Below are 15,986 nucleotides of genomic sequence, written 5' to 3'. Positions count from 1 at the left end.
TTAACTTAGATGCAAAAAGAAAAATGAGGCTGTTTGCTGTTGTGTAAATAGTGATCTATCTTGCTTTACACATGCATACCACTTTACAAGTAGTTTTTGCTTTTAAAATTGCCGGCCGTTAATTGCACTGCATTAAAAAAAAAAAAAAAAAAAAAAAAAAAAAAAAANCTTCAGTTGTTTTAACCTGCCAACCATATTGCTTCATTTCCATATCCATACGTGGTAATATTTGGACCTCTGGAGGTAAAATGAAACAGGCAGAGTAGCTGGTAGGAACTTCCTTCATCCTTTCCTCTTTTCCGAATATTTAAAGGCGCAGTTCATTGTGAAGTCTTGTTACACTCACTGTATGGGCCTATTAAGGGTTTGTTATGAAAACAATAGGAACTTAACCCACGTGAAATGCTCCTTGCCTTGATCAACACGAAAGGAGGATGATGGATATTTTAAAATAGTTTATTTTATGGTATCTTTTGAGGGGACAGGATTTACTTTTAGAAACAGTCTGCACATGGAATCCAGTCTCTTAAAATCGTGAATGAAGCAATTGTTAAATTTTTCCATTTCTCTTGTATTTTAAAGGTTAGATAAATGTTTCATATCTTTTTCTTCCTAATGCACCAGGAATGATAGATGGAAAGTCTGATTTAGTTTAGTACTTGGATGGAATGAAGGCTCCATAAGATTTTAAAAATATTATGGCTGTTTTCCCCACACAGTCTTCCTTGCATCTTATCCAAAACAAAAAGGTCTTGATCAAACTATATGAAAAATGGACATCATTTTATATCTGTGCTGCGTCTAACAGTATACTAATTAAAATCCTTTTCAAAAACCGTCTATGCCTTTAAGTCATCTAATGTGGTGCAAAGATCGCTGAATTCAGCTCCAACATAAAGCTCTTGAGGTACATCATTTCACTTGAGGATGTTTTTTCCTGTATGAAATGAACACTAAAACAGGTGATAATTTCTAAGGTCGCTCTAAAAAAAATTCTGACTCCTCAAAAAAAAAAGTCCTTGAACTAAATTAGGACCACAGAATTCAGACCACCGATACGAATTCTTTACAAGGAATAGAAGGGGATAGCCACATATTCCAGCCTTGCAGCGACTCAGATTTGGAAATACCCACCGCGAAGATCTTGAGCCAGACGATCTCCCTGCAAATCTCAAGATAGCCCAGTTTTGATTATGAAAGTCTCCGAAAATGTTTACACAGTTGAGTGTTTCCTGTTTCCGCAGTTAATTTTTTTTAACGTTTTTTTCTTCTTTTGGTTCTTGAAACGGATTTCCTTTATTTGCACCAGTTTCTTTTTTCTGAGTGTGCAATTTCTAGAGGTCTCACATGAAGAACTTCACTATCAACTCTGTCTTCATCAAGTCGACGACATCAGAAGTCATATTTATCCCTGGAAAGTCTCCTCTGTAGGACCCTTGTGAGAAGTTTTCTGGAGAAGCTCAAGTGGAAAACTCATTCGGAAGTCGCCTTTAGACCTCCAAATAAATAGTAAGCGCTCAATAAAAACTTGCAATGAAGGAGTTAAAACTATTCTCATTCTTCTGACCATTGCCTTTAAAAATATACCTTCTGAGACTATCTGAAGTTACTTTCAAAAAAAAGGAGGTGTAGTTCCCCATACCTCAGTAAAAGGCTATTTCTTGCTCTGATTGTCGGGTCATGATGGAATATAAACCTCATAGTGGACGTTATTTCAACGTTGGTGCGGATTTGGAGATCTCCAACTCTCAGTCCTAAATTAGCTGGAACCCAAGTTGAGAGAAGAGACTTGGGAGGCTGCAGCCCAGGGTCATAGGGAAGCGCGTCGGAAAGTGGGATGACTGGAATGGGAAGGTGGTGGAGACGGATGCCGAGGTTAATGCAGGTGGAGAGGTCGGTCCAAGAGCCCAAGTCTCAAGTCCAAAGTCCTCAGGAGCAGAAGATCTTCCAACAAAGCCGCACTGCACGGCGTGGAGCGTAAAGCCCGGGGGAGGGTGATTAGGGTGGGAAAGGCCACGGATTTCCAAAAACAAAAACAAAAAAAACCCAGGTTTCTTAGGTTCTAGTGCCCGGTGGAAGGGTACAGTACAGCTGCCTGGAGGAAATCACCTGGCTTCTAAGAGCGCTGCCTCCCCGGTCAGGGGGGCCTTTACCAAAAGGACACCTTAAAGAAGAAACGGCCCCTCTCTTTTTCCTTATTTTCTAACTAGCATCTTATAGCGCAGTGGAAAGTGCTACAGCCCAGTCCCCTGCTCGGAACTGCGCCATCCGGGTTCGGCCCTGCAGGGCGCGCGAGCCGCGGCCGCTGGGCACCGGGAGGCCATTTTGCGCGTGCGCCGCTCGCCTCGCACCGCCCCCGGCTCGGCTGACTCGGATCCCGCCAAATTTGAAAGCTGGATTGTCAGGCCCTGAGGGTCTTGAGGGGCGGGGGAACGACGTCGTTCTCCAAAGTCGGACCCTGTACGGAGCAGGAGCAGCAGCCTGGTGCGCGCCGCCTCCGGAGGTGGCCCCCTTCCCGCCGAAGCCCTCCACAGCGGCGGGCCGAGGCGCGGCGGCGACGCGTCCCTGTCCCCGGAGCTCAGCGCGGGCGGGAAAACGACCCGCACCTGGGGAGGCAGCGGCTTCGCGAGCAGAGCCCACAGGAGCGCGTCCTACCGGGAGCCAGGACCAATAATCGCCTTCCTTTGTCCTCCTCCCTCTTCGAGTCCAATCAATGCCGTTTCTCTCAGGAACAGGTGTTCTTGGACTTTGGGGTTTTGTTGGATGGATTTTAAAGAAAATTATTAACAGTTATAAAGTTGCCATCCTGAAGGTTCCCGAAGGCGACTTCATGTCGGTGACTGGAAAGGCCTAAGGGAGAGGGTCCTCCCTCTGGGGTCGTTTAATAAAAAGAACGCTCTCGAATCCCTGGGAAGGAGCCTTGACCGGGTGACAGGGCTGAGGAGGGAGGGGTGGCTGCGCGGCGGGAATCTCAAGATCTGGGCAAAGGCTCGCATCTCGGGATCCCAAGGCGATGCCAAAATGGGTCCCCGGACAGGGCGACCCTGGGAGTGCCGGCGCCCCCGGCCAGGCAGAGGTTGGGACGTCGCCTCCCAAAGCTGCCTGGGCGCGGCGGCTTCCTGCAGAGCCCGCGCCTGCCGGATCTCCAGAGCACAGAGGCTTCTCGGACTTGGGAGCTCTTCGTGCGCCCTAAAACCGGGAGAGAGACGGACGACTTGGAGAAGGGGATTGGGGAACAGCGGAGAAGTGAAAGCGGCCTAAAATGGACGACGGCAGGCGAGTCCTCTTTATCAGTGCAGCAGGCTGCCGGAGCCGCCATTTGGTGGCGGATCTCGGTACTTCAGTAGCACTTTGTGCTGAACGTCACAACTGGCTTGTCTACGTGGCATCGTCATTTCTTAACCGCGGTTTTACGAAATGCAAATTTCCCGCTGGCTTTATTCCTCCGAGGGCGTCGACCCCCCTCGGCGCTCCGGGTGGACGGCTCTGGGGCGTCGCTCGTCCCTCGGGCGGGGCAGTCGCCACGACCCGAGACCCAGGGAGGGCTGGGGTCCTTTCTGTGAGGCGCCCTCCCCTGGCCTCTGCTTTTGCCAAAGCCTTATGGAGTCCAGTGCAGACCTAAAGGGGCGCTTGGCACCCCGATTTTTCGAGGCTGGGACGACTCTGAGCCGGCAGCTTTCCTCTCCCCCGCGGGGAGAATGTCATTTCCTTGGGGTGACGGGGGTGACGAGCCTTGCCTTTTGGCCCCGCCGTGTCCCTTCCCGGGTCTCCAGACTCACGCCTCTCCGAGGTGAGGAGGGGAAACTGAGCTCAGGCGTGGCGGGAAGGGACCGACTCGACGAGAGGCTGCTCCGCGGGGAGGATCGATCGGGATTCCTCCTTCGCGCCTCTTGTTCTGCCCGGTCTCCCCGGGGCCGGGGAATGCCAGGCATTTCTGTCGAGTGCCAGGTGGGCCGGTGTTACCTCCTCGGGTGGCCGAGACTTTGAGGTTTTCACGAAAAGCCCCCGAAGCGTGAGGCGCCCGCCCAGTGCAGAACAAAGGGCCGAGGGGCGAAGGCGAGGCGAGGTCGCGCGCGCTGCTCCCTCGCCTCCGCCAGGCTGGGAGTCGGGAGCGCGGCAGGGCTCCCTCCTCGCCTGGAAACTGGAGCCCGCTGCCCCCGCCTCGCAGGCGACCGCCGGGATCCCATTCTTGGAGCCCAAGCTGCCATGTTGCCTTCGCGGAGGGCGCCAGTCACTTGACGCTTCCGAGACAGCGACGCCTTCAACCCGAGAGTCCTTCGGCCCTCGGCGCCGCACAGCTGCGGTTAAGGCCCGGAGGGACTGCGGGGCGCGAGTGGGAGCGAGAGCCCTGTTGGCAGCCAAGTCGGCGCGGCCGCGGCGCCGCAGCAGCTTCGCTCGCCACCTTAGTTCTAGGGGCTGCGCGCTCGGCAGAGGCTCGGTTGCTAGTAGCAACCACACGACGGCAATTTGCAGCCAGGGCGGCCGCCGCAGCCGCTGGTACCGTTGCCTCCTCCTACACCTCAGGCTCGAGCATTTGAAACCCTGGGGGTTGGCTTCGGTGGCATCTCCCGCCCCCACCTCCGGTCCTCATCCTCCAAAATCCTCCGCTCCGCTCGAAAGCCAGCGCCCCCGGCTGGGCCCTGCCCCCATCGCAGACAATAGGAGAGGCTGGGAGCACACAGGGCGGCGCGCGCAGTGAGCAGCGGGCACCTGAGCCCCCCAAACCCGGGCGCGTCACTGAGTCCCAGCCCCAGGTGCCCTTTTCTCGGAGTTGATCAGAAATTCTTTTTCAGTGGCCAATTACAAAGCTTTTCTTGACATCAGAAATAGGGCTGGTACCAAAGAAAGAAGTCAAACGCCCACTCCCTTTCTAATAACATCTACACAAAGAAGAGCTCATAGTTGCGTCTGCGCTTGGTAACAGTGGCTTTCCTCTAGGTTAGAGCCACTTGCACAAGCACCCACTGCAATCTTTCCTCTTCTTCGTCTACCATGAATATTTTGGCATGAAATCCAGAATGTAACCATTTGCGCTGGCTTAACTGTTGCATCTGGATACTAGTTATTTATCAGTGTATGGAATACTGTTTTTTTCTCCATTTCATTGGATGATCGGCATCAACCCCTGGCAGTGTGGGCTGCGTGGTTTGATACATAAAATGACTGACATTAACCCTGAGAGATCTACTTTTTCTGTGGTTCTAGGACACCAATGTAATTTTTTATAAAAATAGAACTCTTGTTAATGTTTTAAGCAGGTTTTATTGAAGAAAAGTCCTTAAAGTATCCAGCTAAGTCTTTTTTTTTTTTTTTTCCTGCTAGGATAACTCGGGAAATTTGTGCATTGCCAGATTTCTTCCCTCTGAATAATTGTCACAGCTTTGAATAGCCGTTGTTAGCTGAGTGGTCTTCTGGGCTAAAATTTCTTGTAAATCACAAATGTGCTGAAATTTCCAAATTTAAAGCTCCCTAAGGATAAGCACCTGTGTTATTCATCTTTGTAAGCTTCAGAGTCCTTTGAACATAACAAATATTTGTCGAACTTTCAGGGAATTTTAGAAGTCTCACCAACTCTCATTAGGAAAAAATCAACTTACTCATAACTAGCACAAAGTTTGGATACCTTTAATGAACTCAATGAAAAGCTAAACAATTTCCAAGCTAGTAGCATTATCAGATATTCTCATTCATGAATATTTTACTTAATTATATTTAAGATGTCGTAGACTGTAAAAATAACTGACAGATGTTTCCAGAATTCTAAGAATGACAAATTGTACATAATAACTTGAAACTGCTAATTTTTCATCAAGTGTCTGAAAATTTGGTTAAATAGCCATAAGTAAGGTGCGATTTTAAAGTGCTTTCATACTTTCTTATAGCCCAGACATGGCATTACATGGCATTAACTGTCTTTACAGTTGGACAGGAATGCTTAAGGATCTAGCGCTGGATATTGCAAATCTACTAAGAAAAGGCACCTGGAAATGTCCTCTTTAATTTAAATAAGCTTTAAAGCATACTGAAAATCGTATGTCTCAATCACAAGTGATAGTAAACTCAAATTAATGCCTCCTGAAATGACTTTTAGGTATATTATTAAAAGGCACTCATGTTTAAGCTTCACAAAATATCAAGTTCATTAAATAAGACAGTTTACCTCAAAGAAAAAAGCACTGCTTGGTTCCTAGAGGGAGCATAACGACCTGTAGCTTGCCAAACCACCCCCATTACCACCTTAAAAATAGGAAAGCAAGGCTTTAGTGAAAAGTTCCTTTCTACGGTCTTTCAAGAAAGAAAAGCTCCAACAACTTGCTTTGGACCAAGTTAAAGAGATTATCTCCCTTTTTCATTATGACTGTCTTTCAATGAATTGAAGGATAAGATCAAAGTGCATTCATATTCATGTGAATTATCGCTATTGACTTGAATAATGATGGATTTCATTGTTTTATTTAAACTAAAACCAGGAACGCTGCTGCTTTTGAGGCTACACCCCTAAGGCTGTAGAATTTCTTCTCTGAGGACTCAAAAGCCAAGCAATTAGGTCTGACAACCACGTCATTTCCATAATGTACTTCCGTATAGAGGACTTTTTATTGGAATCAGTTACATTTCTATAGAATCTTATTACCACTCAATGTTTGACTTCTTTCCAACCTTCTCAATAAAAGTCCCAAGTTCAGCAAGTACACTTCCAAAAAACTTATGAGTAAATTGTACTGAGAAGATACAATGATGTTTTAAAAGCTTTTATTAATAGCTGTTCATGAATCAGACAAATTAGTGTTATCAGTAATTACCTCAAGAGAGTGTTTTTGTTTTGAACATGATACATTACAGTTTGTTTTCTAGAGTAACTGAAGAACTCAGTTACAATAAGCTTGGGAAAATGTGTCTACCAGCTGTTTCTTTCTCAATATACCTCATGACAATTTTCTTAAGACATTTTCATTTGGGTTTTCCTCAAACTGTCCCATGATTTTCTAAAGAGAAGGAAATTACTAGATTCAGTCAAACGCCCCTTCACTTTCAGCAAGCAGTCATTCTGCTCAAATAATTCTTATTAAAATGCTTATCAGTTTGAATCAAATAATTCTTATTAAAATGCTTATCAGTTTGGAGAACACTTCTTAGGAAATGCATTACAATAAAGTAAGCTTGCCTTTGAATTCTGCAAGCAATCTTTAAAACAGACTTAGGAAACAACATTTTCCTGAACTTTAATATACACAATTCATATAACCTCTCTAAATCTAAAAAAAGACTCTAGTGCAATAAAGTCTATTACATTATCATGGTCTGCAGTGGGTTCTGGGACTATCCTTTCCCAGAAAGATAATTGACTTAGTTACTTGGTTTCTCTCTTAAAATGTTGTCATACATTTAAGCCATTATACATAAATCACATTAAAAAAAAAATCAATGTTTATCTATTCAATTGGGCTAGAAGAGAGCTCTATTTTCACTTACCCATTGTGTGTTTTTAGTATTGCAAGACACTCTCTAAGCCAGGAGTTTATTAGTAAATTGCTTCTCTTTGGGATAAGTATACTGAAATTATTTGTATATTTCCAGCTTTACTTGTAAATTTCCTGTTACTCTGGACTTACAAGTAAAATAAGCAATTGCATATTATTTCACGGAGGGGGGGAAAGCACTCCTTGAATAAAAAGCATTTCTTTATAATTCAATTCTTAAAGACCAGATTTGTCTTACTAACAGGAAAAGTATTAGTATTTTCTTCATATAGGTAGTTCATCTTTTAAGTTGTTCATACAGGAACTTTTATTTTTCACTCTAAAAAATATAGGTAATATTGGAGTAGGAGGTAAAGTAATGCAGCTTTAGCAACATTCAGATGTTTTCTCTGAAATGTCAAAAAGCAAGGGTCCAAACTGTAATGCAAGCATCTCCTCTGAAAAAATGAGATGTAGTGCCACCGTGTCCTTGAAATTTAGCCTACGTTTTAGCGGAGCTCACACTCCGCTCAGATCATCTCTGAGAGAGAAATGGACAAATAATCGAGTGGTTAAACAGGAGACACTATTTTTGTTTCAAAGGTTTCAGAAACCTTGAAAACCTTCTCTCGGTACTTTTGCAGTAATTTCCAGGAGTCAGAAGATATAGTCCATTATTCTTCAGAGTAACCAATGCACAAGACATTTTGGTTTGGGACTTGATATCGCGAAATGACGTCAAAAAATTAAAAAAAAAAAAAAAATCGAGGCTTGCACATGCGCAATGAAGTGCAACTGCTTTTTATTTTTTTTTCCTAAATCAGCTATTGGCTCCTGTCCCCGCCTCTGGGATCCTGCCTGCACCGCGGGGTCCTAGGGGGTCGGCCAATGTAAGATGGTGCGGAGTTCGGTCCCCTACTCTCAGTGGAGAGAGCCTGAAGCCCCTCCCCACCCGGTCGGGGCGCTCTTCTAAGTCCTGGGCGCAGAGAGCCGGGGCGAAGTAGGCCGACCCGCGCGGCCGCAGCGAGTTTTCCGGCAGCGGTAGCGCCGCGGGGCCTGGGTGCCCGGGTTCCGGTCCCCGCGGCTCCGGGCCAGCCCCTGCGAGTTGGCCGCACAGTTCTCTGGGCCGCGGGGCAGTCGCGCCCCTGGGAGGCTTGGGCCGGGATCTTTGCCCTGGCCCCTGCGCGGCCGTGCGACTCCAGCGGGAGGCCCGGCCCAGGAAGCAAAGCGAAAGAACAGAGGCCTCCTTCCTCGCCAGTCGCCCGCCGCGCCTCCCCTAGCCAGCCCAGGCCGGCGGCCCACGGCGTGGAGGGAGCGGGAGAGTCGGGCTTGCCCCCTCCACCGGCCGCATCGCAGCTGCCGCGCCCTGGGAGGCCCCGCGGGAGGGAAACCCCAGCCTGACCCGCGAGGCTCTTCCGCACTCTCGCCCTGGGGTTGCGCGCCCCCGCCCCTTCCTCCCGCTACGCCTACGGTGCCCCCGCCCTCGCTCCCGGCCTGCTTCCCGCGCTGCCTCCCGGGTTAGAAACTTCGCAGTCACGGAGGAGCTGCTAGTCGGAGTTGGAGAAACTTGGGAAGAATGGAAAACGCGGAGGAAGCCGGGGAGGACCACCTTCTTCCCTTGCCCTCGGCCAGACACTCCTGTCCGTTGGACGCGGCTGCCTGCCAACGCCGGGGAGCGCGAACCCGGTGCACAACCCGCTCGGGGACCCGCCGGCGTCCGGCTTCGGCTCGGGGCGGGGGGCCAGCCGCAGCGCAGTCTTCGTGGGACCCGCACCTGGGGGATGCGTGGCCCAGATGCGGGCTTGGTGGGCTTTAGGGTCGTTTCCTCTGTCGCACCTTCCGTCTTTGTCTCTTGTCCTGATTAAAGGGCGGAGAGGATGGTACAGACCTTCTCTGACACAAGCCCAGCAACGCCAACATTTTAAAGCGGTGGGAGGTATTGAGAGGCACAGCTGACTGGCATCTGGAGTAGGGCGCTTAGTGTTTTCCAGCTCGTGATGTTGGCTTTAGGTACAGTTTTTAATTACTTAAGAAAACGCCCGCAAGTCTAACCGGAAGATATATCACACACACTAAGTTGCAATAATTTGTTTTTATGCACATCACTGCTGCGTTAGAAAATGTCACGCTGCATTTCGGACTTAGACATTGAAAGCACCCATTTTTAATATCAATCACTTTACATGGTGCCTTTTGGGGAAGCAAAATTATTCCTGTGTGGAATCCCCCTAATGACCAGTTTCTTGGGAAGTGGAAAAGATTAGTTCCATCTCTTCATCCTCTGAATTACTGCAAAGGAAGACAGATACAGGTAGATATTTAGGAATTTCGGGCCAGCTAAACTACTGTCACCTTGACATCGACCTTAACACTAAAAAGAAAAACTTTAAAATGCAAAGAGTTGACTTGGGTTTGAAAAGCCAACAATAGGGAGTAAGGCATAAATGCAAAACATGTATAGAAATGTTAATCTTTCCTTCCCGGATGTAAGTGTACAAGTGTCTTCTGCTCTACTGACAAACTTGATGAATCAACTGGATGGTCGGCTCAGACATAAAATCCTGACATTATTTCCCAAAAGAGGCGCGATGCAACATTTAAGATAGTCATGTTTACTTTCATCATTATAGGTAATATTTATGTTCCACTAACTTGGTTATGGACTAAGCAATGCCTCTATTTTTAATTCAAGTATGAAACTATGGAGTTATTTTAGTAATTTTAGTGTTTGCAAAATGATTAATGTAGTCTCATAACTTCAGTAATGACATGCAATTAGCAGTTGAATGCCTTCTTAAATGCTAACAATGTTTTTTGGGAAAAAATTATTTTAGGGGAGGGAGATTTCATAGCTGCATAGAACTCAGCTAATTTTTATTAAAAACAAGAAGCCTTTTATAATTTAAATGATGTTTTAGGTATTCTCACTTCTTTGCCTACTTTGCCATAAGCCCCTCCTGTTTGTCCCCCAAAACACTAAAGCACTGAGCAATTACAGCCCTTAAAACAGTGGCAGACTGCAGTACATGCCCATTGAATGAATGCAGTCTGCGGTATATGCTGGTAGAATGAAGTGATGTTTATCTCTTACTAGACTTCATGTCTTGGAAGAAAGGCACATTCTTTTATTAGCAAGGTGTTTGACACACATTGATAATGAACACGTGTTTGGCTTGATGAAGAATATATACATATACATATATATATATATATACACACACACTTGATTCATCTCAATGACAGTTAAAATATGGGTGTTAATATCTAGCATATATAAATCTTTAAATTTTAAAATTCAGGTAGGAACTGAAGAAAAAATACATGGATGTTAAAATTAACAAAGCTTCTTTTAGGCATGTATGGCATATATTCCCTTGATAATAGGATTTTCTGAATTCTCAAAGGAGATATACAAAGAGAAACAGAAAAGGATTTTAAAACTGTCTTTATTTTGTTGTCATTTTCAGTCTCATTTTCATAACTAAAGGAGGAATTATTTGAAAAAGTTATTTTGAAGTTATATATTATGATTAGCTTTTTACAAAAGTAGCCAAAGGCTTCCAAACAAGCCTCTCATGGAAACACTTTTTTGCAAATTGTTCTACTAATGTTTCATTCTCAATAAAATGTATAGTTTTATGTTTCAGTTACATTGTATATCTTCAAAGTAAGCTGGTATTTTAACAACGGTAATCTTCCTGTAATATTTTTAAAATACTGAAGTATCCCTTTAAATTGTTTTCTTTTTCATTGCTTAACTGTTAGTTTAGAGGTGTGTATGTGATCATGGGACATTCATTTAACTTTAGAAAACAATAGTATTTTGTTTTAGAGTTAGTACATTGAAAAAATGGGTTAGAAAATACAGATTGGTTTTCTTGTCAGTAAAAGTAATCTGCCATATTTTATGCTTGAATTACTGATATTTCACTTATATATATATTATAATCACTCTGCATTACACACATTTCTCCATTTAGTTTTTAAGATTTTTTAAAAGGAAGCTAGAATAAAGAACAAAGATCTAGCTTCTTTAATATGTCCAATTTCAGATATGAAGTAGGCATCCTACATTATGTTTTATCAGGAACAATACAAATTAACTTAAATAACAGATACTTGGATTATTAATTATAACAGATTATTAATAACAGATACTTGGATTCTAATTTACACAGCTTTTCAACATATGTTTTCCGAGAACTTTGTAGCATCCCATACTGTGTTATGTTTATAGGCTTAGACCTCCCCCCCCCCACCGCCTCCCTCCCCACATTGAGCTCTTAACACTTTAGAAAACAAATAGTAAACCAGTTGCTAAAAATGGCAGTGGTAGTAGCTTGAGAGTTTGAATTGTTTGTTTAAGGGCTGAAACCAAATATAAAACCTTTTAGTTTTAAGGGGATTTTTTTTTTCATCTTTCAACAAGGAACTGAAAATTATAAGGCTTATTTGCAATCTTAATTATTTACTCAATCTGTTTCCTCCCACGTCTCTAAATGGGAACACACAACAACTGTAATTTTAAACGATGTATTCCCTTAGGGAAATATAGATATCACTGTAAAACTTATGACTTTGAGTGAAGTAAAAGGATTGTGGCCATCATTGGCTTCTGAACTGCAGAAGCAGAAGACATGTACTTGCTCCCCGGGGTTATTAGAGACCCCGATAAACACACTTATTCTTCTCCCTGATTGCTGGTCCATTCTCTCTGATTGCTGGTCCATTTGGAGCTCCACAAAATATTAGGACTTCATCAGAGAGCTCAGGTCAGGGTGAGACCTCAGAGATTATTATAGAGGACTCATTCCAACTATAGATCCAGCTAAGTTTGCATGCTCTCTTCTGTCGAAGAAGTACCAAGGGGTTTCCTGTCTTGGCAGCAGCTGTGGCTGTGTATCCACTTGACATCTCATGAAATTGTAGATTTGATGGAGGAACATTTAAAGTTGACAACTGTCATTGAAACAACTGGTAAATAGTTTTCAAAGACAGGTTAGAAATCAGTGATAGACGACTTCAAATTTGTTAAAAGAAACTGGGTAAAAGGTTCAAGTTATATAAGATAGGGAAGTCTGGTTTTCCAGGTAAATGTTCTCTCTCCTTATCTGTTGGAGGGGTCATTCATCAACATAAGGAAGCCTACATTTAAAAGACTAAGACAAAATGTTTACAAATCACATAAAAGCGAGGAAACAGCAAAATTAGGAGTCATTAGGAGAAAGCCAGGGAAGACAGGACATTTATCACATCCTTTGCTCATCTGCTTTCCTTATTGAGTCTCTGAGTACTCATTAAATTCTTCCATACAGTATAATTAACTGTAAGAACATGGTTGTCATGATCCTCCAGGAATCTTGAAACCAAGAATGCCAGGTGTATAACCGTTGGGTTATAAAGGAAAACACGGATTCTAAAGTCAGTGTTTTACTGTCAATGCAGTGTTAAATGCCAAGGCAACACTCAAGTTGCTCTGACATTAATGTGTTCATCAGATTGTACAATGTCACGTGTGAGATTTTCAGGACCCTCGAAGCTCGGACAACTCCAGGGCTGCAGTTGACTCGTCTGGCCGCGCTTGAACCAGGCTCCCTTTGCGCGTGGAGCTCTGCCGGCGCTCGGTCCCGACCCGCGCCGCAGTCAGGACACCACGGCGATCTCTTCGTAAAGAGCCCCGACCTCCAGGCGGTGCAGGTACACTCGACGGCGCGCGATGTCCCCGCGGCTCAGCGAGCCTGGCGCGCCGGGACCCCCTGCAGGCCGAGTCCCGGGGCTCGGGAGCCTTCGCACCGCTGCCCCGCGCTGGGCGCCCGGACACCGCGACCGTGACGTCACGCCCGGCACTGGCCGTTGCCGCGAGACGGCCGCGTTCCGGTTCCGGTCGGTTGCCCGGGAGACGCGGGTACACAGAGGAGCGGCTCCCGTCGGAGGCCGAGTGGTCGTCGCGGTCGTCCCCTCGGCGACTTGCAGGCCGAGTCGCTTCCTCGCAGAGCTTGAGGAGGGCGGACGGCGGCGGAGGCGCCATGAGTCAGAGGCAGGTTCTGCAAGGTAGGGCCGGGGCTGGCGGGCGCCCCGACGGGCTGGCTACGAGGTGAACTAGGCGCCGCGGGCCACTCCACCGACTCTCTCCCCCGCAGTGTTCGAGCAATACCAGAAGGCCCGGACCCAGTTCGTGCAGATGGTGGCGGAGCTGGCGACCAGACCCCAAAACATCGAGACGCTGCAGAACGCGGGTGAGTCCGCAGCTTGAATCCGCGTCGCCCCTTGTCACCGGCCTCGCCCCGCGCCGGAGTCCCCGGCGCCTCGGCCCCGCTCCCCTACCAGTGGAGCTCTTGGGGAGCCGCGGGGTGGGGACGCGAGTTCGCAAAAGTATCCATTCTTTTCAGCGGGTCTTTGGGGGTCAGGCCGAGAGGCTGAAGCTTCCAGATGGGTGTGGGAGGGGCACGGTGTTTCTATTTCCATCTTCATTGCACACAGGCAAGTGTCGGGTTGAAAGTCAAGGCCCTAGGAATTGCCTGGAAGTCATTTTACGTGAATTGGACTCCACCCTAATGAGACCCATTTTATCCAAGTGCCATTTTGCGTGTCACCCTGCCTTTGATCACCTTCGACTTCCTCACAGCAAAGGAATTCCAGTGGTTTACACGTGATTTCTAATCTTGCTTTAGTGATAAAGGAATGATATGCTTGAATCTTTTCCAAGAAATTCAAAGTAGATAAAGACCAGACTTTTCGAAATCCTTGTGGCGCATTCATTCTACTCCTCAGTACCAACTCTTTCGGATGTGAGAAGGGAGAGAGGGAGAGAGATCTTCTTATCTCTTAACAGAAACTGGTGAGAGAAAGATGGTCCTTTTTTAAAATTATTATTATTTTGGGTGATTCTACCACCATCTAAACTGTAAGGTAGCATTGTATCACTACTGTGTCATGAGAAATCTTCAGTTTATAGGATGTGATCTTTAAAACTAATTTAACAAATAATTTAAAAAATTTAAGAACATTGACAGCAAGAATACATAGGTGTAATCATTTCTCTGGGTTTCTTTGAGGGGAACTACTACTGCACCTATGTGATATTTCTTTTTGTCACTAGGATTTTAGGCATTTGTTCCTTGTGTGTTTTTATTAGGGGGGAATGTATTTACAATAAAGTATTTTATAATCTTCTAAAAGCATTTTAGTTTTAGATAATTGTAGATTCACATGCATCTGTAAGGAATAAAACCGGGAGATCCTGTGTACCCTTTACTGAGTTTCCCCCAAGGTAACATCCTTCAAAACTATAGCCCAATATCACAGGGAGGATGTTGACATTGATAAAAATTCCTTGATCTTATTTAGGTTTCCTCATTTTAATTGTGTGTGTGTGTTTTGTCCTATAGAATTTTATTCTGTGTGTATCCACCACCAGCACAGTCAAGATACAGAACACTTTGATCATCTCAAGGATCCTCTCCGTTGCCCTTTTATAGCCACACACACCTTCTATCCCTAACTCTGGGCAACCACTAATCTATTCTCCATTTCTAAAAGTTTGCCATTCCAGAATTGATAATCCTTTGTTCTATAGTTGTTGTTTTATATGGATTAATTTTCTGTATTCTCTGTGTGTGTTTGTATATATGCACTCGTACTCCTCAAAGTACACAGAAAAATACTGGGCACACAGTATTAAATACACGCAGACTAAGATATTAGAACATGTTACATTTTAAAAGTGCATTTAAAAGTACATTTTAAAGTGTAAACTTTTAGGGTTTTTTCTTTCAGTCCCTCTCAATGGCCTTTGTAAATGGACACTTACTACTTAACAAAGATTTACTTTCTGGACAATATGAATACAGCCAAACTAAAAATTTTTTAAAATGGGAAAATAATTGATATTATTTTTAAATTTTAATACTGAGATGTTAAACTGTATATAACCTTTAAGATGTGGAGATTCATGTTTTAGTGAGTAGTGGCAGGTTAGTTCCTCCCATAAGAGTGCAATGTAGAGTACACAATGGAATTTAATCCAAATCGACAGTATAAATGGCTTAGATATAAGAGTCTACAATTGTTTTTTGGCTTAGGAAAGACTGGAATATGAAAGGAGTATGAATTTATGTTTTGAAATTCTGTGTACTTGACTAATATCTGGATAGCATGCTAAAATTTTTATTTTCCTGAGAAACTTCATTTTATATATTTCATGTTATCTAGATTCAATTCAGGCATTCCTTTAGCAATTTTAAATAGAGACACCATGAATATTTCAATATATTTATTCTTTTGATTAAAAAATAACCTATAAGCTTTGTTATGAAAACTTTTCTGATTTTTTTTCTTTTTTAAGATGGAGTCTTGCTCTGTCACCAGGTTGGAGTGCAGTGGCGTGATCTCCTGTCACTGCAACCTCCGCCTCCTGGATTCAAGGGGTTCTCCTGCCTCAGCCTCCCAAGTAGTAGTTGAGACTACAGGTGTGCGCCACCACACCCAGCTGATTTTTGTATTTTTTTTTTTTTTTTTTTTTTTTTT

General features: G+C 44.7%; 1 protein-coding gene across 1 annotated transcript in view; it reads left to right on the top strand.

Annotated features, from left to right (window-relative positions):
• Positions 1-13,297: 13,297 nt before the first annotated feature.
• LOC108291477 (sperm-associated antigen 6) overlaps positions 13,298-15,986 on the top strand; it is a gene marked incomplete at its 3' end in the record, with an annotated part of 44,467 nt that continues 41,778 nt past the window's right edge. The window contains exons 1-2 of the mRNA XM_017511868.2: positions 13,298-13,511; positions 13,601-13,696. Coding sequence (XP_017367357.2) covers positions 13,487-13,511; positions 13,601-13,696 — 121 coding nt within the window. The remainder of the gene's footprint in view (positions 13,512-13,600; positions 13,697-15,986) is intronic.

This window comes from Cebus imitator, unplaced genomic scaffold (assembly GCF_001604975.1).
Source record: "Cebus imitator isolate Cc_AM_T3 unplaced genomic scaffold, Cebus_imitator-1.0 Scaffold456, whole genome shotgun sequence".
NCBI classification, from domain to species: domain Eukaryota; kingdom Metazoa; phylum Chordata; class Mammalia; order Primates; family Cebidae; genus Cebus; species Cebus imitator.
This window is presented reverse-complemented; position numbering and strand designations above follow the sequence as displayed.